Source organism: Perca fluviatilis, chromosome 2 (assembly GCF_010015445.1).
Source record: "Perca fluviatilis chromosome 2, GENO_Pfluv_1.0, whole genome shotgun sequence".
In the NCBI taxonomy this organism is placed as follows: domain Eukaryota; kingdom Metazoa; phylum Chordata; class Actinopteri; order Perciformes; family Percidae; genus Perca; species Perca fluviatilis.
Window position 1 is genome coordinate 4180597 of NC_053113.1, and position 23144 is coordinate 4203740.

The 23144-nt window shown below is 38.7% G+C and overlaps 1 protein-coding gene across 4 annotated transcripts; it reads left to right on the top strand.

The window, feature by feature from the left end:
• Positions 1-5309: 5309 nt before the first annotated feature.
• Positions 5310-18760, top strand: LOC120571237 (trem-like transcript 4 protein). Of its 4 annotated transcripts, XM_039820076.1 has the most exons (7): positions 5310-5376; positions 12784-13110; positions 13588-13920; positions 14016-14057; positions 14504-14602; positions 15447-15487; positions 18089-18760. In XM_039820076.1, the coding sequence occupies exons 1-7, from the start codon at positions 5337-5339 to the stop codon at positions 18137-18139; spliced, it is 933 nt and encodes a 310-aa protein (XP_039676010.1). In that variant the 5' UTR covers positions 5310-5336; the 3' UTR covers positions 18140-18760. The 4 variants fall into 4 exon arrangements, with proteins under 4 accessions (XP_039676010.1, XP_039676019.1, XP_039676038.1 ...); XM_039820085.1 differs by lacking the exon at positions 14504-14602; XM_039820104.1 differs by lacking the exon at positions 12784-13110.
• Positions 18761-23144: the final 4384 nt, after the last annotated feature.

The window sequence follows — 23144 nt, forward strand, 5'->3', positions numbered from 1 at the left end:
AACTCAAGATCATGTACGGCAGTCCCCACATATCGATTAAGTTAAATTTCTTCCATAGCCAGAATCCCAATGAGATTAGCCAAAAGTCTCTTGATATCCCCTATGGTATACTGTGTTCCCCTAGAAATTTCTTCCAACTTTGAAATCCAAGGATGTGCTCCAGCTTGAAGAGCAGGCAGCTTATCGAGAATATCTGACATATTGGTACTCTGCAAAGGCTTATACTTCAGATTCTTCGCTTTTTGGGATCCTTTTTTCTGCCCTTTTTTCGTCCGTATCTTCAGCTTCTCTAATTGATCTTCCAATTCTCTTATTTCTTCTAGTTTAGTCAACTTCTCCAAATATGACAGGCATTGCTCCATGTCTTTTTCAATCTCTTTTAAGTCAGTTGTTGTGGAACATGATGCTGTAGCTTCTTTACTCTCCAGATCTTTATCATTGTCTCCATCTTCGCTTTCATCAGAGGTTTGATCTTTTGTATCTTTTTGTTTCCTCCATTTTTCATCACCTCTTTTTTCCGCCAGCACCTGTTTGATCACAGGGTCATATCCATCCATGATCTCTTCTGATTCGCTTTGATCATCATCATCGTCATTGTCTTTTGTTCTCCTAAATCTTAGTTTGCCATTAGTTTCCAAAACCATCTGGGTGTCAACTTCAACCACTCAATCTTGGGCAGTTGCAAATCTGTTACCCCTCCTTTTCTGCTGCTCCAGCTCCAAATGTGTCTCTCATGCAAGTGTGTGGGGGATGGGGCCAAAGTTGCCTTACAGAATGGATATGAATACTGTGTCTGTTGGATTGAGCTGATGTAGTTCAGGGTCTGGTACTGTCCGTCACTGGTTCTGCAACTTGTAGGGGAGTGAGACAGGTCCGCTCTGACACATCGAGGCCCTGAATAAACACAAACCACAAATCCTCCAAGAGGCATTCTTAATTCTCTCTTTACATTCTAACCTATGACATTAATGATTCAAAATCTTACTACAAAAATATTACCTTAGCAAGAAAATGATCATAACATGTATTTCAAGTACTAAAAGTAACAACACAGAAAAGTCCCCACATTTTAAAACTGGAAATGATCACAGTAGTACTATCAGTCAACTAAATATTTAAGCAGCTAATCATTTCAACTGGACTTGTAGGCCTATATACTAACTAAAAACCAATTTTGATTATTTGTTTTACAGAATCCTTAATTTGTCTTTTAATGAAGATATGCCAGATCACAATAATATCTAAAAGCAATTCCTCTTAGAAATTATAATTAGTCATTCCTGAAAATTACATAATTTGTCTCTTTTTCCTAAGTTTTGGTGCTTAGTGGTATAGCAGTTTTACTATTCTCATCTAAACGTTTACCCTGCTGTAGATTGTAGCCCAAATGCTGCAGTTGTCTCTGTAACAACAATATTTCCTGACTATCGTTTGCAACAATTGTTACAAAATGATTGATTGATTTATTATTATTATTATTATTATTATTATTATTGGTACATTAACCCATTTAATATACAAAGTATATGAACCAGCTCAGTCTGATGTTTCATTAGAATTAAATTAACTCGCTGTTTCTTCACAGAAATCTGATTCATTCATTCTATGTGCTCATTTTCTTGGCACAATGACGTGACCACATATGACAGTGGAGAACTTTAGTAAGATCAAAAACCTTATAAAATTATCAAATTTGGAATTATTTTATATTTTATAAGTAAAATCATTTTAGATGCCTCGCCACTCAAAACAAGTGGTCCAACTTTTTAGAATGGCAGAGGTGACAGTCCTGAAGCCCATCGATCAGTCCTCTCATCTCTTACTTACAATAGAGGTATAGAGGCTGGACTTTTCTTAATCCACGGTGATCAGTCACTGATATGGATTCGATATGCACATCAACCATTCCATCTGTTAATCTCTTTTCCTTTTTTTCTCTTTCTTCTCAGGCCTGAGCCTTGTTTATCCTACCTTTTTATCCTCAACTTTTCTCCCAATTTTCTTTTCATGCTTCAGAAGCATGCATAGTTAAAGCTTCCTTAATTAAAAGGAAATGTTATGCCATTTTCTAGGTGTTCTTTCTTTTTCTTTTTTTTCTTAATCTGTCAACATAACTTTCATTTATAAATTTAATAGATCTCAATCACATAGTTTCATAGTCAAGCAACCACCACTTTAACAAACAGAACACTTTATTTGAGCTGCACCCAAGTTTAAGTCTTAAAGGAACATTTCACAGCTGGAAAGCTGAATATATCTTTAAATTGGGTCACTCATGTAGTAGAAATGTGAAAAGAAAATTGAAATTGGTGCCTGCTAGGCCGAGATAAGCCAGAAAATGTGTTTTTGGCTCATATGGATCAACTCAACAAGTTTTATTGTCATTTCAACCATATACACGAAAAAACTTTTTAGCGTGGCTCAAGTGGTGTTACACATTTAAAACAAGCTTTTTTTTTGCCACAGCTGATACATTATCCGGACTTCTTTCAGCGGATTGATTGATAGCTCCAGAGTGAACAGAACTGTGTCCATGGCAACATTCTGCTATGCATGGCAACAGTGTGTTGTCCTTAGCAACAGTCTGTTATCAAGAAATAACAGACCGCATTCTACATTAGAATTCAACCAAGCCGTGTAATAAAAGAAGGCTAACACATAGCTACTAGCATTAGCTCTTGGTGGGCTGTGGTATAAACATTGAGTATAAACACAGCCGTACATTTGCGTGGGATGTAGCTAGAATTTTCGGCATTTTACAGTCACAAACTCCACCAGCAGTTAGCAGTTAGTTGGATACAAATCACCCTATTTCTGCAACAGGCAGTCCGGGGTAACACAGCCCACCTCCACTAGTAGTCTTACCCGGTGACCGAGCAGCAGGCTGGATTGTCCACAGCCATAGATATATAGTCCACAGCAATATTTCCACAACAATAAAAACACAGCACAGCAGTCTCTGAACTCACGTTGGGAGTTTCGTTGAAGTTGGATGTAGACCAGTTTGTTTAATGAGCGGACACTTGCAAGCAGGATTGGTGAACAGGTGGCCGGCTAGCGTTAGCTTTCCACCGGCACACTCGTTCAGAGGCATCAAACACCACCGCTGGTCTCTGTGCAGGCAAAGCTTGCGTAGTGTGTGGAGTATTGCGTCTGTAATAAAGTGTCCTGCATATTCTCCGATGTGTTCCAATGTATCCCGGTGGTACACGTGTGCGGTAGTTTGAATGCACATAATTGTTGTTCTAAAATTTCCGTCGGGATGAACAGTTTCTGCTCCTGCTGAGAAGCTAAGCGACGATTCAAGATGGCTGACACTCGTTTTTTTTCTCGGCAATCTCTGGAAAAAGCCGTCAGTCCAACCCCCTATGGGCTATGCGGAAGTGGCTCCTAATACAAGCTGTAGTCTTTTGCCTCTGGGCAAAAAAGCCTGAAAATCTTCATTTTGCATCATCTGAGGCTTTTTTCGAGATCCACAATACAGAGATCTCCCCTCTCAGGGGGACATGAGGGAGGGAAGCACGGTCATTCAAAAATACTACCAGGTTTCTACTGATACAAAGCTTAATGCTAAATCGGTGAAGTTTCCCTTTAAGCACAGGTCCGGTGTTGTCACAGAGAACAAGTACTATTAATTATGAATTAATTATGACACAATTTCATATGATCAACCACAATAACCTGGAGGACATTATACAACAATTAAAAACCTCCTCCTGTTGCCTCGATATTTTACCAACAAATGTTTTTAAAAATGTTTTAAATTGTTTGGCTTCACATCTCCTACAGATCTGCCCTAAAAACCGCAGTCATCAAGCCTCTTTTAAAAAATAACAATCTACACATCACTACTGAGCAACTACAGGCCAATATCAAACCTACCATTTTTAAGTAAAATCATTGAAAAAGCGTTTTTTCGACAACTCGACCTTTTCTTGTCAGTAAACAACAGTTTTGATGCCTTCCAGTCAGGTTTCCGACCACACCACAGCATTGAGACGGCTCTTGTAAAAGTCTTTAATGACATCCACTCTAACACAGATCAGTCTTGGTGTTACTTGATCTTAGTGCAGCATTTGAAACGGTCGACCATGACATATTACTAGATAGACTGAAAAACTGGGTTGGCCTTTCTGGATCAGTTCTTAACTGGTTTGAATATCTAAAAAAACAGACTATTTTGTGTCTATAGGCAATTATGTATCTGAGTGCAAAATTATGACATGTTTTCTTAAATTAAATGAAGAACAAACTGAGGTGGTTGTTTTTGGAGCAAAAGAAGAGGAACTGAAAGTCAGTGCACAGCTTCAAATGACCCTGTTAAAAACAACAAAGTAAAAAATGTTGGTGTTGTCATGGACTCGGACCTGAATTTTTACAGTCATATTAAGACAATAACAAAATCAGCCTATTACCATCTTAAGAACATATCAAGGATTAGAGGACTTATGTCTCAGCAGAATTTGGAAAAACTTGTCCATGCTTTTATATTTAGTAGACTTGACTACTGTAACGGCCTCCTTACAGGTCTTCCTAAAAAAACTAATTAGACAGCTGCAGCTGATTCAGAATTCTGCAGACAGAGTTCTCACTAAGACAAAAAAAGTGGATCATATCACTCCGGTTCTAAAGACTTTACACTGGCTTCCTGTGCCTCAAAGAATTAATTTCAAGATACTTATGCTGGTTTATAAATCCCTAAATGGCTTAGGACCAAAATATATCTCAGAACTGTTAGTGCATTATGAACCACCCAGACCTCTCAGGTCGTCTGGAACAGGTCTGCTCGTGGTCCCCAGAGTCAGAACTACACAGGGGGAAGCACCGTTCAGTTTTTATGCTCCACATATCTGGAACAAAATACCAGAAAACTGCAGGTCTGCCCCAACTCTCAGCTCTTTTAAATCAAGGCTGAAAACCTTTCTTTTTGATGATGCTTTTCGTTAAATCTTTTACCAACAGTGAATTTTATTCTTGATTTTATTTAGATTACAATTTTAATATGGAATTGTAAATTTTATTTTTGGATTTGTATTCTCATATTAACTGTTATACTGAACTATATTTATGTATCTTATATGGTATTACATTTGTAGTCATTAATATTTATATTCTTATTTTAATACCTATTTTGCTCTTTGTTCTTTAATGATTGACATTTTGTGTAAAGCACTGAGTTGCCTTGTGCTGAAATGTGTTATACAAGTTAAATTGCCTGGCCTTGCCTTGCCTTGTGTTTGGAGGAGGGACTCCATCATTTAAAGAAGTAAGAAGTAAGTTCCTGGTTTGCCAGTGAAGAAGGAAGAGAGGCAGCAGTAAACCATCAGAGTCTCAACATGAACGTCCGTCACACTTTGATCTGCTTCTTCTTCCTCTGTGAGTACATTCACTTTGGATTACTCTTTTTCTTTCCTGCTGTTGTTTTCTGTCTTGTCTTTATTGATCAGTGGTCTAACAGTTTCTCATCACAGCTTTCTATGTTGAAACATGATGAGGACTGTGGCTTTTGTCCCCCATCACTGACATAGAAACAGCTGTAATAAGGGATCTCTTTGTGGCCAGTATGGGCAGAAAAACTAGAACTCTACCAATGTACAGATGAGCATGTGACTCTTGTTTTAGGACAGACTTTCTTTAACATATAGTTCATTACAAGTATGTGTTACTTCCTCTAAACCAGGGGTCACCAACCTTTGTGAAACTGAGAGCTACTTCATGGGTACTGAGTCAATAACAAATTTGCTCAGTTTGCCTTTAGTTATACATTATTAATAATGATTAATGATACTCATCTATGTGAAGACACTGATCATGTTAATGATTTCTCACAATAATTATCAACAATGACAATGAGGTGGGAAACATAAATATTCAGCACTTTAATCTCAGTAATTGTTAAATTTTCAGATGATCACTTACATCGCTACATTTCATAGGAAAAATTGCCCATTTTCACTGACCCTGACAAACCCTTTTAACAAATCATGAACTATGTTGCACTATGTTTCAAAAAGTTATCAATTATGTACTGTTAGAAAAATCAACTTTCATATTTTTAAATAAATCTTGTCAACATTTTTTAACTAATGACCAAATCTGCCGCATTTTTAACAAAATTAGAACTCTTACATGTCATGAACACACTTTTAAATTGAACACAATTCTTCCATATTTTAATTCACCTTTGCCATGGCACTGCCATGTTGCCACTGACAACATCTGGTATCGGTTTCTTTGTTAGTGGGAAGACTGGCATTGCATGCTGTTCACCAGTGTATTGTAATCTGGTGTGTAACTTGACACTGCAACTGTGAGTGAGTCTTTCAGTTGTGCATCAGTGAGGCATGTTCTGTGTTTGTTCTTGATGAAGTTCATGTCAGAAAACGCTGATTCACAGAAATAGGTTGACCCAAACAGGCTAGCAACCTTCATCGCTGCTGTGCATACTCCACTGTACTTCTGTGTCAACAAGGCACCAAAGGTTTTGTGCAGCCTGGTAGGCTTTGAGGTGGAGGTCATTTTGCAATGTTATGATTTCAATCTCCACCTGTCCAGCATCCAAGTTGAACGTTGCACTTAGTTGCTCAGGAAAGCCTGTTGTGTCCACATTCATGAAAGGATTGGAAATGAACGACACACATGGCTCAACCTATTCTCAAACTCTTGCCCAAGTCCGTTTATGACTTCACAGTACTTTTCTGCAACTTTGTCAAATGTCTCAGATGCAAAAGCATTGTCTTTCAGCATCGACTGCACAGAGGAAAAGTGCAGCACATCACTCCAGTACTGAAGTCTCTACACTGGCTTCCAGTGCCTCAAATAATTGATTTCAAAATACTTTTACTGGTTTATAAATCACTAAACGGTTTAGGGCCAAAATACATTTCTGATCTGCTACTACACTATGACCCACCCAGACCTCTCAGGTGGTCTGGGACAGGTCTACTTGTTGTCCCCAGAGTCAGAACTAAACAGGGGGAAGCAGCGTTCAGTTTTTATGCTCCACATATCTGGAACAAACTCCCAGAAACCTGCAGGTCCGCTGCAACTCTCAGTTCTTTTAAATCTAAGCTAAAGACCTATCTTTTTGATGTTGCTTTTCCTTAAATAATCTATTTTATTAACTTTAATTTCTTATACTGCACTGTAACTTTTATTCTTATACTGCACTATCAATTTTATTCTTGTTTTAATTTGTTTATTAATGTTTTAAAATTGTTTTAAATTGTTTTCTAACTGCTCTTTAATGTTTTATGTAAAGCACTTTGAATTGCCCTGTTGCTGAAATGTGCTATACAAATAAAGCTGCCTTGCATCTTTTTTCTCTGTAAATCCACAGAGCAAATGTTTATCTCGGCTTTAAATGCATTTAAATCACTTATCATATCAACAACCTCTTACCTTTGCCTTGCAGCTTGCAGTTCAAGTCGTTTAGTTTCCCAGTAATGTCCGTTAAAAAATGCAAGGTCAAGTGTCCACTCTGTGTCCTCTAGCAGTGAGACCTCTTCGCTTTTGGACTGCTGGAACTCTTTGATTTCACCCAAAAGTGACAAAAAAACGAAGTAAAACTCGTCCTCTGCTGAGCCATCGGATTTCTGTGTGTAGCAGCAGGTCACCATATTCAGCTGACATCTCCTCCAATAGCACCTTGAAAATCCTGTGCCGTTTTGCTTTGGAGCAGATGTTTATGATTTTTACAACGGGAGTCATCACGTGCCCAAATCCGATCACTTTTGCACATAACTCCTGCTGGTGAATGATGCCGTGGTAATGCAGAAATTTTGGGAAGTCTGGGTCACTTTTACAGTGAGCGATGAAACCTGTATGTTGGCCGATCATAGCAGGAGCCCCGTCTGTAGTCACCGCTACCAGCTTTTCCAGTGGTACATTTTTCCCTGTACAAGAAACTCCTTCACCGGGTTATAAATGTCAACTCCCTGCCCTTCCTTTCCTTCCTGATGTGCAGTTTATTTAGAGGAAGTAACATGAATACTTGTAATGAACTATATGTTAAAGAAAGTCTGTCCTAAAACAAGAGTCACATGCTCATCTGTACATTGGTAGAGTTTCGCCAAAATATTATCACCAGAGAGAAGAGAGTCTGCCGAAAGTATTAACCCTTGTGTGGTGTTCATATTTTTGTTACACAAACAATGTTCCTGGGTCTGGTGGACCTGCCACATTAGGCTTATAAATCAATATGGCCATAACAGTTTATGTAAAAATACTTAAACAGATGTTTACTTTAGCTCACTTACCAATGATATACAGTTTTATGCAAAAGTTTAGGCACCCATGACAATTTCCATGATTTTCATTTACAAATATTTGTGTGTTTGGATCAGCAATTTCATTTTGATCTATCAAATAACTGAGGACACAATCATATTTCAGTAGTGAAATGAGGTTTATTGGATTAACAGAAAATGTGCAATATGTATCACAATGAAATTAGACAAGTGCCTAAGTTTGGGCACCCCAACAGAAAAATCACATCAATATTTAGTAGAGCTCCTTTAGCAGAAATAACAGCCTGTTATTCCTGTAGCCTATAATGGGTGTCTGGATTAATGTATTTTGGACAATTCCTCCTTACAAAACATCTCCAGTTCAGTTAGATTTGATGGTTGCCGAGCATGGACAGCCCGCTTCAAATCACCCCACAGATTTTCAATGATATTCAGGTCTGGGGACTAGGGGCGGGAATCACCAGAGGCCTCAAGATACGATATCATCCCAATACTTATGTCACGATACGATATTATTGCACTGTAATAAATTTCATGTTAGTTTAACTTGGAAATGCAAGTTCCCTTGCTGCCTTGAAAATCGAAGTTCACTCAACTTGAAGACTGCCTTTGTTTCGACTTAGAAATTAAAGTTAATGAGGTTGATGTAACTACAGTGTTCTAGTTTTGTTAAAGTTATTCTTTTAGTTGATTTATCTTTGTATTACTTGGTTTAACTTCATACTTTAAGTTAAAACAAATAATTTATTTTCTTTAATAATGCAAGAAACCTTCCTTGCCTAGTATAACAGACATACCTTTCTTCTTTATTTCAACTCAAACTTTCAAGTTAAAACAACATAACCACATTTATAGCAGACATAGCGTGGGTGCTTAGGTGGGGCCACCCCTGGGCCCTGTGCAAAATAGGTGCCTCTCTGCTGATCTTGTGTCATTTGGCATAAAGTGGCCAGTAGTGAAGTGACATGCCGCAGATTAATGGCTGAAGAAAGCCTATTACTGCTCAGTCTAACACCATACTACTCCAGCTCTTCTTATCAAACATAACAGTCACTTAACTCATGGTTACAAATGTAAACCAGGAATAACAATGACAATTACCAGGCAACAAAACACTACATTCTAAACACACGTTTAATAAACAGAATTCATAAAGTTACATTTGTATTTCGAACAAACTGCTAAATTTTCAGCAAATTTTAACACAACTCTATTTACCGCCTTGCATCATGGGAATTGGCCAGCCAATGAACCAATTGCAGTCCTGACTGCAGTACGCAGATCGGGGTTGGGCTAAATATGGGCGGAGCTAAACGTTTGACTTTTGAAAAGAACTTTCCATTTCAATTTGAGAAGAGTGAAATTCACAAGTTGTTGACAGGTACTCCTTCTGCCGGGCACCAGTGCTTTCTTGTTTGCCACAACACGTGTTATATTTTAGTAGAAATTTGAATAGGCTACATCACTTATCGGCGATGTATAATTAATTTATTGTGTCCATGCTTTAACTTTGCCATGGAAGAAGACCTGTTATTTTAAACTCGAAAGACAGCTCTTTTTTGTTGCAACACACACACACACGCTTTTTTTCAACTGATAACTTACATACCAAAGTTCAATCAACATACATTTTTTTAAATAGTCAACCCAATGAATAAATGCAAGTTTAACTTTCAACAACTCATAAAGTTGAGTTCAAAATCCACAACTTGTATAAGCTCGTTCAGTTAAAAATAAGAAATATGTGGACATAACTAAATGGGTCTGTAATATTTTACAGTGTGCGATTTTAAACATATTGCAATATTCTGCGATATATTACCTTTTTTCCAACTTCAGATTTTTCCCAATTTCAAATGATGTCCCGAAAGGATATGTTTGTCAACCTATGTTTTATCTAAAAAGATGCATTTCTCTGTTTGTTCATCTCACTTCAATTTTATTGGTGCAAAATGTGATTGTAAAGCAGACAAACTGATATATAACACATATATCATAAAAGATCGATACTTGGCGTCTGTGTATCGATACAGTATTGCACGAAAAATACCGCGATACTATGCTGTATCGATTTTTTTCCCCCACCCCTACTGGGGACTGGGATGGCCATTCCAGAAAATTGTACTTGTTCCTCTGCATAAACGCCCGAGTACATTTTGAGCAGTGTTTTGGGTAGTTGTCTTGTTGAAATATTCAGCGTTACGTCAACTTTGTGACTGACTCTTCAACATTTTTCTCAAGAATCTGCAGATATTGAGTGGAATCCATGCAACCCTCAACTTTAACCAGATTCCCAGTACCGGCACTGGCCACACAGCCCCACAGCATGATGGAACCTCCACCAAATTTTTTACTTTGGTTAGCAAGTGTTTTGTGGTGTCTTGGAACGCTGCGTTCTCTTCGCATAATGCCCCTTGTTATGACCAAATAACTCAAATCTTTATTTCATCAGTCCACAGCACCTTATTCCAAAATGAAGCTGGCTTGTCCAAAGGTGCATTTGCATACCTGAAGTGACTCCGTTTGTGGCGTGTGTGCAGAAAAGGCTTCTTTCGCATCACTCTCCCGTACAGCTTCTCCTTGTGCAAAGTGCGCTGAAATGTTGAACGATGCACAATAACACCATCTGCAGCAAGTTGATGTTGTAGGTCTTTGGAGGTGGTCTGTGGGCGTTTTGACTGTTCTCACCATCCTTCGCCTTTGCCTCTCCAATATTTTACTTGGCCTGCTACTTCTGGACTTAAGATCTATGCCTGTGGTCTTCCATTTACTCACTATGTTCCTCAGAGTGGACAGTGACAGTTTAAATCTCTGCAATACCTTTTTTTAGCCTTCCCCTAAACCATAATGTTGAACAATCTTTGTTTTCAGCTCATTTTAGAGTTGTTTTGAGGCCTCCATGTTGCCACTCTTCAGAGGAGAGTCAAAGAGAACAACAACTTGCAATTGGCCACCTTAAATACCTTTTCTCATGATTGGATTCACCTGTATGACGTTCAAGGCTTAATGAGCTCACCAAACAAATTGTGTGTTCCAATTAATCAGTGCTAAGTAGTTACAGGTATTCAAATCAACAAAATGACAAGGGTGCCCAAACTTATGCACATGTCTAATTTAATTTCTAATACATATTGCACATTTTCTGTTAATCCAATAAACCTCATTTCACTACTGAAATATGATTGTGTCCTTCAGTTATTTGATAGATCAAAATGAAATTGCTGATCCAAACACGCAAATATTTGTAAATGAAAATCATGGAAATTGTCATGGGTGCCTAAACTTTTGCATACAACTGTATATCATTGGTAAGTGAGCTAAAGTAAACATCTGTTTAAGTATTTTTACATAAACTGTTATGGCCATATTGATTTATAAGCCTAATGTGGCAGGTCCACCAGACCCAGGAACATTGTTTGTGTAACAAAAATATGAACACCACACAAGGGTTAATACTTTCGGCAGACTCTCTTCTCTCTGGTGATAATATTTTGGCGAAACTCTACCAATGTACAGATGAGCATGTGACTCTTGTTTTAGGACAGACTTTCTTTAACATATAGTTCATTACAAGTATTCATTCATGAAATATTACTGTGTCCTTCAGTTATTTGATAGATCAAAATGAAATTGCTGATCCAAAACAACTTTTGCATACGACTGTATACCTCATTTATGGTTCATATAATTTGCCATTTACCCCTGTGAGATCACATTTATGATCATATGACCATTGTCGTTTTTTTGTGAGAAAATAAGGAAATTCAATTATAAAAAAGGTAAAGAAATATAAACAAGATTGTTGATCATTATTGGTGCTTATTTCTTAAAACTTAATCAGAACAGCTGATAATTATTAAGGGATCTCTTTGTGGCCAGTATGGACAGAAAAACTAGAACTCTACCAATGTGCCGATGAGCATGTTACTCTTGTTTTAGGACATTACAAGTATTCATGTTACTTCCTCTAAATAAACTGCACATCAGGAAGGAAATGAAGGAACAGACTCAGTTTATATAAAACTCTTCTTCTACTATATTTTATTAATTTATGTTTTATATGTAGATGAGTTCAGTTCTTGATTCTGATTAAAAAATAAACAAAAGATCATGATCTAAGCTGCTGTAGATTGTGGTTTTAAGTGCAACATTTAACATTTCTACTCTACAAAAGTTTTTACTTATGTTATTTTAGTTTTTCCTAGTTCCCTGTTTTATTGCTGCTCCATTACGGTTTGTTCTGCTGCTTTGATATATGTCGTGTCTTAGAGAACAAAGACTGTTCAATCTGGTAGACAATAACATTATTTTATTATTATTGATTATCAATATTATGACATTAAAACCTGAGTAGGAAGTTCCATATGTTTACAGCTACAGTCTCTGATGGTCATCACAGACTAGTTGAACTGGGCAGCTCCCAGTCAGACTCTGAGGATCTGTGTTAATGTGAAACAAGAGGTGTTGGGATCAGACTGCAGCATCTTACAGGACGTTACACACAGGAACTAATGATTGTTCATCTTTTCAACAGCTCTGCAGGATGGAAGCCCAATCAGTGTCTATAAGAGAACTGAAGGACAAGATATGTCAATTTATTGCACTTTTTCTTCGTCTGGAAACATAAGATTCTTCTGTAAGAATGAATGTAAAGAAAAAGGAGATCTTCTTATTGAAACAACTAATGTCACAGCTCAGATTGGCAGATACAGGATTGAATATGAAACAGTTGAACCAAAAGCTTATGTTTCCGTCAGCATCTCCCAGCTGACCAAGTCTGACTCAGGGCGGTACAGGTGTGGTCTGAACCGATCTCTTTCTTCAGAATCATTCAGCGACTTTGAAGTCATTGTTGTAGACGGTGAGTCTGAAAATATAGTTTCATGTCTGAAGTAAAGTTTGTGTGTTCACTGACAGCTGCTGACAGATGTTGTTCTTCATATTCTTCATCACTGAAATCTGATGAATGCTCCTTTAAACCAGCAGGTCTTCTGTGATGTTTTTAAAGATTCTTTTTTTATCAAGTATAATCTAATCAGATTATGATCAAATGGTGAGATTATGAAGTAGTCAGACTGGGTGAACTGGGCAGCTCCCAGTATAACCAAAAGTTTTTGTTTCCGTCAGCATCTCCCAGTTTACCAAGTATGACTCAGGACAGTACAGGTGTGGTCTGGGAAGTTCTTTATCTGCAGCTTCATTCAGCGACTTTGAAGTCGTTGTTGTAGATAGTGAGTTTGGAAGTATTGGTAAATAAAAGCTTTTCTGTTCAGTTACGGCTGCTGACAGATGTCATTGTTTATTTTCTTTATCAATAAACACATCATCTTTTCAACAGTAATCCTGTATGGAAATCCTCCTAAAGTAAAAACCTTCCATAAGACAACTGGAGATGACCTCATCCTTCAATGCTACTCTATTCTCTCTGGAACCAGGAGGTACTTCTGTAAGGAACAATGTGAAGACAAAGACATTCTTGTTGAAACAACTGGTGTCAGCGCTGAGAGAGACAGATACAGCATCAGATATGAAAAAGCATCTCCATCAGGAGGATTTGTGTATGTGAACATCTCACAGCTGACCAGGTCTGACTCAGGACTGTACAGGTGTGGTCTGAGCACATCTTTCTCTCCGGATCCTTACCAAGAGTTTAGGCTCGTTGTCACAGATGGTGAGTTTAATCTTAAAAGTGAAAATAATTTGTGTGTCACACACACACACACATGCAAACGCAGATCTTTTTATCTGCATTTTTGTTGTTCACAGCTCTGACCACGTCTCAACCAATCAGCACTCTGCCGATTCATGGTGAGAATAAAAAGTATTACTTGTGACAGACACACAAATCAGGACGTCTTTGTATCGTCATTTTTTTATTTTTCACAGCTCCGACCACGAGACACCAATACCCAGAGGTACATGTACACACTGGATTTGATGAATTTAAATCTGTGACCAAAGCAGTTTTATCTAATTGTCCTAACAGCACGCAGTATCGCCTCTCAGCAGGTTTCTTCTCCATCAGCTAGGTGGAATGAATAAATACTACATTACCCATGAGCTTAAAGGAGAACTCCGGGCAATTTTTACATTAATCTTGATTACTATATGTATATGAGTACTGTCGATAGCAAAAAAAAAACGAGCCAAATCGGTGTTAGCAACACGGAGCTGCTGCAGCTAATGCTGAGAGCTCCCACTCAATGTCATTACCAACTAGGAAACATCCGAAAAACCGATATCTCTTCACACAGGTTGGCTGCTGTATTTGGTCGTGCCTGTTGGTATTATTGTCATCATCTCTGTGCTGGCGCTGACGGTCATCTGTTTTTGGAGGAGGTACAAACCCAACGGTGAGACAACAGAAACAACTAGGAACTTCCCTTCCCCCATGGTTTTTACCACTTCAACAACAGTTCGTCTCTTATGAATTTCTCTGGGACAAATCAACACGAGGACACTGACATCACAAACCTGAGTTACAAAACATTTACTGAACAGTAACTTTGTTAAAGAAACATGCAACATTCTCAGAAAACTAGATCTTATACACAGGGCAGGTAGAAGGACGTTTCAGTGACGGCCAATACATATACCATGTTTGCAGGTTTTACCAACTATCAGAATCTGTTCAGATTACCAGGTGAAAATAGTTTCTCAGGCTACAACATGCTAACAGTCACCGAGAGGGACCTTCCCGGACCAGCCCCCCGAGACAATAGTAAAAACTCAATTAGAAACTTCCCTTTTTGTTTGAGTTTTAACCACTTCAGTGATTCATGGTTTTGTGCTGTGTTTCTCTGCTCATGTAATTCTCTGGAACCAATCAACAAGATAATAAGGTCTTTACAGTTTACACCCTGATACACCAAGCAGACGGCCAAGAACTAGTGGCCATGAAAGCCCAATGTGTCATCACTGCACTTCGTTTTTTTCTTATTGAAAAAATTGCACTTGAACACACCACAAAGACTACAGCCAACCGCCAACTAGGACGTACCTTATACTTGATACAAACACTGCTACAATACCCACAATATTCCCCTCTGTTTCACCCCTACCAGGAAACCAAGCGATGGCTAACCGGACTGTCCATCTCCCGGGCTGTCATCCGTTCTCTCAGCAAATAATTCTCTTTCTAAATCTGCATCTTTAACTACTCATTATAATAAAAACAATATTTTGTTTACTTCACAGGATTGAACACAGGAGAAAACTCGGATGGCATCAACATGAAGGTGACTTTAACTCTTTGTTTTTTTTCTTTCACTTTAAGATGTACCAGTGCACATGATGATAGTTACTGATGAGGTTTCATAGAAGACAGAAGATTATCTGTGAAAATTAAACAGATCTCATGCTGACCTGTTCTTTATTGAACTGTTTTGTCCTCAGCCTGCTAGTGTTGCATCTTGATCTCCTTTAGACAGCAGGAAGTACAACCCTTTGACCCCATATAGAAGTGAAGATGAGAGGGTGTGAATATTGAAAATCTGTTATTGAAACCCAAGCACGGACATCGTCGGGGGCAAAGGCCCTCCTGAAATTCAAATATTTCTTTAAACGCAAAACTAGATGTGTGGGCTACTCAAACACTATCAAAAATTAGTACTTACTTCAGACTTGGTAATAATTGGGATCTGATATGTATCTCGGCTTGGCAGCATGTCATGGCTGGGCATATTGGCTTGATAGCGCCCCCTTACAGTTTTCAAAGTTTTCAAAAGCATTCTACAGTACAGTCCTTAGACTTTGATGTGCACTACCTAATGTGTTGACCAGATCCACCTGAAAAGTGTTCAGGAAAGCCTTAAAGGAATACGGCGACTTATTGGGACATTAGCTTATTCACCGTAACCCCCAGAGTTAGACAAGTCGATACATACCCTTCTTATCTCCGTGCGTGTTGTAACTCTGTCTGACGGCCCCACCAGTAGCTTATCCTAGCACATATCCTGGAGGTAACCGGTTCCAACTAGCCTACTCCTCCGAATAAGTGACAAAATAATGCTAACATGTTCCTATTTACATGTTGTGATTTGTATAGTCACAGGGGGTACAAATAACAAGGTCACATGAGACACAGCCATCTTCTAACCGTATATAAACTGGGAACTATATTCTCAGAAAGGTGAAGCACTGCTACTTGGGCGGGGTGATTAGCTCGCAGCACCTGAGAAGCCCCGAGCAGAGTAGCTATGCTTCGCCTTTCTGCGAATATATTTCCCTGTTCATATACAGTTAGAAGATGGCTGTGTGTCATGTGATCTTGTTATTTGTACCCCTGTGACTATACAAATCACAACATGTAAATAGGAACATGTTGGTGTTATTTTGTCACTTATTGGGAGTAGTAGGCTAGATGGAGCCGGTTACCTCCAGGATCTTTGCAAGGCTAAGCTACCACTGGAGCCGTCAGACAGAGTTACAACACACATGGAGGTAAGAAGGGTATGGACTTATCTAACTCTGGGGGATACAGTGAATGAGACAAAGTCCCTATAAGTTGGCATATTCCTTTAAGACCTTGATGATGCTTGATTTTGAAGAGTTTGATTCTTTGTTGAAGAGCGTTGCAGTGGCAGCATGTTGAATTTTGATGTTACATCATGAAACAGAAGTTATTGTACCTCAAACATACATTGTCCGATCTGCCCCAAATCCTTCATACATTATGATAGTAGAAGCAGCCCCTGCAGTGCATTTTACCTAGATATAGGGAAATAGGTGTGCATTTGTATTGTGTCCAAACTTACAAAAAAGCCTCGTGGAGCCATACTCTAAACCCAACAGTACATTTCAAAACTTTTGCACTTTTGTCCAACCGTGTGAGTGTGGCTAGGTGTTAAATTTCTGCCCCTCGGGGATAGTAAAGTTTTCCTTGACCCTTGACCTTTACCTTGGCAACAGGAAGGAAGCCCTGACGATAATCATTGCATTTACCTTAACGTTACATTGTGTAGTGTAAACATGATATACAGCAACATGACGTATAAATAGTGTGTGTTCTCTAGCGCGACACCGGAAGTGGTGCACAACTCAAAATGTAATTTACTTTTTTAAATTATTATACAAGGGAAACAAAACATAGGAGTCATAGTGGAATGCAAAATAGACTAACATTAAAGAATCAAGTTGGTATAAAGATAAAATATGTTAAACGTTATGCCCTCCATGGAGGGAATTAAGTCTAACTCTTGTGTGCATGCTGTCCAATGGTCACAGAAATACACAGTCGCGACCACCTGGAGCCGCTGGCACCCCCTGACACGGGCAGACTGCGGGGGCCCGGTCATCACTGCTTGCATTTTTAATTGAATGTTTTGTCCTTCTTTCTTTTTATCATAGATCATGTTCAAAACATTCAGGTGGTTCTCAATTTTAGCAGGCGCAGACTGTTGCTTCCAATTCTTAAAGTTCAGAAACCCTGATTGGTTTCACCTGGCTTGATTGATAGATATAACTTTAATAGAATGTTTCCTAACAATATTGCCTAGAAAATCAGTTATAAGGACAACAGAAGTGATCCAAGCTCAGAGCCTTGTGGAACACCATGATTAACTTTAGCGAGCACGGAGGATTCATTCATAATTGAGATCAATCTGACAAATATCAATGATTAAAGTTCATAAAATCAAAAGTTTAGAAACAGGGACTTAAGTTTGGATTGAGCAGCCCCTGCTTTAAAATAAGTGTTGGTTTATCCCCAGGAGAAAATCAGGAGATATAGCACCACAAAGACAAAAATAAGTTCAATAATAAAGTATGTGTAGTCTCCAAAAAACTTAATTTCAAGGGCTATAACTGTGTTTCATGTGCACTTTGTTTGGTTTTCTCAGGTTGTCCCAGATTGCGACTACGAGAACTTTTCTCCAAATTCCAAATACTAGGACTCCACATACGAGAGCCTTGATCCAGCCAGCAGGCATTAGGACCAAACCTACTCTACGCTCTCCCAAATACAACACAGACGAGCTGGAATCTGTAACTGTGCCTCAGGGGTCCAGGTTGTACTTAGTGTTTCTGTATTTTCAGCGCAGTTCTTAATGCCATGTGTATATTGTTAAATTGGAGAATGTGTTTCTCATTTTGCTGGAGTATTACTTCTTCGCAGTGTGTTTTATTTGCATGTGTTTTCTTGAGTTGCATTTAGTTGATCTCTCTGGGCCACCGCACATTTGTAGTCAGTGGAGTTTCTTTTTACATGTTCCATTGTGACACATTATCTATAATAGTATCTCTTATAATAAGACTTATTTTTATTAGTTATATATCACCTCTTAAGCAAAGTTTCCGTTAGTTTGAGAGCCTCTGTGTCATCTGTTTTTTCACACAGTGCTGTTGTCATCCTGAACTCGGACTTTAACTTTCAAAAGTTCATGTCATTATCAAATAGTATTTCAATCCGGTGGCAATGGGGGGTTGAACCTCATAATATGTACATATGTACATATATATAGTAGTGCTTCGCCAACAGGAGCATACTGTGCTTTAGAGCATTTTGAGTGATTGAACTTAGTTCCTTTTTTTTTTTTTGTTTAGCTTATTTGCTTATTATTGTCAACGTTTTGCTTCAACTAAAATAAAAATACCTGTGTTCGTATTGAACAAGGGAACCCAAAAAAAAACCTTGTAAATCTTTTGTGCCTTTTTAGAAGACTTTTTTTCCTTTTTCTCCTTTTCCTCCACTCCGGCCGTGTAAGCAGGGGACACCCCTAAAGCCTCCTCGGTAACACTTTACTTTAAGTTTTCTACATTAGACTGACATGACACTGTCATGAATACATGACACTCGCATGACACGGTCATGACACAGTAATGACACATGAACCCTGACCCTAACCATAACGTGTCATGACAAAACCGAATGACACTTACTAAAAAAGAGTTATGTCATAAACGTTTATGACTTGTTTATAATGTTTTATGACACGTTCATGACAGTGTCATGTCAGTCTTATGTAGAAAAGTTAACGTAAAGTGTAACCGCCTCCTCTTTAACTGCTTGTAGTTAGATGTAACTCGCAGGAACCGACGTTGACAAGCAGACCTTTGATCCTCCAGCTGAGCGGAACCTCCTGTGAGCAAGGCAGAAGTAGCCGTCGAAAGTGAGTAATCAATTGAAATCATTTGGTTGTAAAGATCTCCTGAGTGCAGTGTTTTTCACATACAGGAGACATCTAGTTTGTCAATCAAAGCCTCTTGTCTCGTCATCGGGTATCCCACCGAGGCGAGGGCCCTTTAATACGGGTGTGTGTGTCTCTCTAAAACAAACAAAATACAGAAAAGTATATGAAATAACTCCTTTTAGTATAGGCTTAACCATCCGCTCAGCTGACAGTAACTGGTGTTGCTGTATGGCAGAAGAGGCCATAGAAGGATATTCGAGGGGAAGCATAAAGGGCTTGGCTTTAAAAGAAAAAGTGATACTAAGCCTCAATAACTGTCACATCGCTCTACAAAAGGACAAACTATTTACATTTCTTACATACAGTGTATCAATTTTGGTTGTAATAGTATGGATTAATTTCACAAAGACCCCTAAAAACTCTGGACTTCTAGGCTGGATACAAAACCTTCTGTAAGTGCTAGGAAGACAACAAAGAAATCGGCAGAATGGTGTGACTGTTAGCTGTTAGTTTTGTATTGATAGCATTTACTGTGTTAGAGATATTGCAATTGCAAATGTTCCATTTAAATGCATTGAGTTATTGGCCGAAACAAATAAACGTGGATTATGGCACCCCCTAATGGCCGATATTCACCAAGTTTGGTAAACGTATCGGTATCGGAACATCTCTAATTAAAACCTTTATTAAATATAGTTAAGGACCTTTTTCAGGGTTGTCATTTGCACATGAATCAGACACTAAATAGCTCATTATACGGAGTTAATGCCCCTTTAACACCAATTTACCCAAACCACATCATTCTTAATCTTTTTCTCTAATACGGGTATGTGTTCCCTTAGGGGTACGTTTGGACTACTGCAGGGGGGTATGGGAGATTTATTTTCCAAATGTTCATCAGTCATGCATCATTCCCTGAAATAATTATACTTTGAAAATAAACTAATTCAGTTATGGATTCTAAATGTGAAGAAGCATTAAAGTTGTTGTTTAGTAAACCAGATACTGATGGTGCAGCGCTGTGATCCTTTTCTTTATTAAGGCCTTTTTTATACCATAAATGCTTTGTACTGGTCAGAGGATACTAAAATTTTTCAAAGGGTGGACATTGTTGAGAATAGTTTGAGAGATACTGTTGTAAATCGCCAAAAACTTTAACATTGAAAATGTTCCACCAAATTCATTAAGGTATACTTTCAGTATATAATGCAGGAAGGTATAAGGATCAATAAAAACTATAAAACATCACTGTCTCCTGGGTTGGTTTGTTTTTTCAGTCAGATTGACTGGGTTATTAGCATCACACAGAGTTACTGTGGAATACTTCAACTAAACAAATCTAACAGAGAAATAAATTGAAATACAACACACCCTTATAAGTTTTTTGTATTCATGTATTATTCACTGTTCCATAACTGGATTAAAAATGTGTTAAATAACACTTCCAGTTCTGAGCAGCAGAGGGCACCACACTGAGGAAAACTACTGACAGATTGTTTTCATGAGAAAGTGCAAGGGAGGTTTTATTTAAAGATGGACAGTTTCGTATAAGATGACCAAATCTGACTAAAAGCCAGAAACCTGCTTTGTTCTACTTCTGTCTCAAGATAAAGACAAGGCAGCTTTATTTGTAAAGCACAGCTCAGCAACAAGGCATCACAACAAAGAAGAGGTTTAGCTGCTGAAGGTTTGATATCGGCCTATTAAAGGGAAACTTCACAGATTAGCATTAAGCTTTGTATCAGTAGAAACCTGGTAGTATTTTTGAATGACCGTGCTTCCCTCCCTCATGTCCCCCTGAGAGGGGAGATCTCTGTATTGTGGGTCTGGAAAAAAGCCTCAGATGACGCAAAATGACGATTTTTGTGTCATCTGAGGTTTTTTTGCCCAGAGGCAAAAGACTACAGCCTGTATTAGGAGCCACTTCCGCATAGCCCAAAGGGGGTTGGACTGTCGGCTTTTTCCAGAGATTGCCGAGGAAAAAACGAGTGTCAGCCATCTTGAATCGTCGCTTAGCTTCTCAGCAGAAGCAGAAACTGTTCATCCCGACGGAAATTTTAGAACAACAATTATGTGCATTCAAACTACCGCACACGTGTACCACCGGGATACATTGGAACACATCGGAGAATATGCAGGACACTTTATTACAGACGCAATACTCCACTCACTACACGAGCTTTGCCTGCACAGAGACCAGCGGTGGTGTTCGATGCCTCTGAACGAGTGTGCCGGTGGAAAGCTAACGCTAGCCGGCCACCTGTTCACCAATCCTGCTTGCAAGTGTCCGCTCATTAAACAAACTGGACTACATCCAACTTCAACGAAACTCCCAACGTGAGTTCAGAGACTGCTGTGCTGTGTTTTTGTTGTTGTGGAAATATTGCTGTGGACAATCCAGCCTGCTGCTCGGTCACCGGGTAAGACTAGCTAGTGGAGGTGGGCTGTGTTACCCCGGACTGCCTGTTGCAGAAATGGGGTGATTTGTATCCAACTAACTGCTAACTGCTGGTGGAGTTTGTGACTGTAAAATGCCGAAAATTCTAGCTACATCCCACGCAAATGTACGACTGTGTTTATACTCAATGTTTATACCACAGCCCACCAAGAGCTAATGCTAGTAGCTATGTGTTAGCCTTCTTTTATTACATGGCTTGGTTGAATTGGCTTCATGCACGAAAGGCTCTTTAGAACTTCCGCATTAATGTAAGCCAGCTCATTCACTTCGGTGGAATGTCAGCACAGCAACAGCCACCAACCGCAGCATCTTTAAAGGACATTTGTAGAAAACCACCAGGACAGGACAGTAAATATATATTATAGTAGCGAAGTATAGTAGTTTAGTATAGTTATATAGTTATTTCTTAGCAGTAGGCCTAATACATAAGTGATGGAGAGATGAGAAAGTCGTATAAATTTCAGCGTCGTGAGGGAACGACAGCTGAGCACTGCTGTGTCCCTCTGTGTTCATCGTCAGCGAAATTTAATTTGTCTTTGAGCTTCCATACTTTCCCCTCCGACCATCAACAACGTCAAAAATGGATTGTGAAGATCAGAAGAGAAAAGTTTGTTATCTCTCACCACACTCGAGTGTGCAGTAGACCCTGCTGGCGCAGATGAACAAACGCTACACTCGTTACTGTAATTAGCCTACAATAAACCCTCCTTGATTACAAAGTAGCTAATATACTTAATACCCACCTAACTATTTTACAGGCGTAAACAAGCCTTTCTTTCTGCAAGCATTTTCCACCAATCAGGACACTGCATACTACAACAACGTTTCAGGTATCAAAGACTTTAACCATCACTCCTCAGTGAACTGTTCCCTAATCTGAGATCATTTTCTAGTTAAGTAGCCTATCTAGTTAAGTCTAGAAAAAATTCTAGACCTTGGAAAAATGTAGTTGATGACCCCTGGTCTAGCTTTACCGCTACGTTTTTTTATGTTGAGCCCTGTTATAGTGTTAGTGTGTTCAATTCAAAAATGCATAATGCAGCCTACCATTTGTTTTCCTGTATGCACGTCCATTTGTCTAAGGTACAGGTTCACCAGATTGTTTTCATGAGAAAGTGCAAGGGAGGTTTTATTTAAAGATGGACAGTTTCGTATAAGATGACCAAATCCGACTAAAAGCCAGAAACCTGCTTTGTTCTACTTCTGTCTCAAGATAAAGACAAGGCAGCTTTATTTGTAAAGCACAGCTCAGCAACAAGGCATCACAACAAAGAAGAGGTTTAGCTGCTGAAGGTTTGATATCAGCCT

What these genes read in the sequence shown, in the direction of transcription:
- LOC120571237 (XM_039820076.1), top strand. Translation starts at nt 5,337, where the DNA reads ATGAACGTCCGTCACACTTTGATCTGCTTCTTCTTCCTCT. An exon ending in GATCTGCTTCTTCTTCCTCT is followed by an intron (nt 5,377 to 12,783) that starts GTGAGTACATTC and finishes TCTTTTCAACAG; the next exon opens with CTCTGCAGGATGGAAGCCCA. An exon ending in TAGGCTCGTTGTCACAGATG is followed by an intron (nt 13,921 to 14,015) that starts GTGAGTTTAATC and finishes TGTTGTTCACAG; the next exon opens with CTCTGACCACGTCTCAACCA.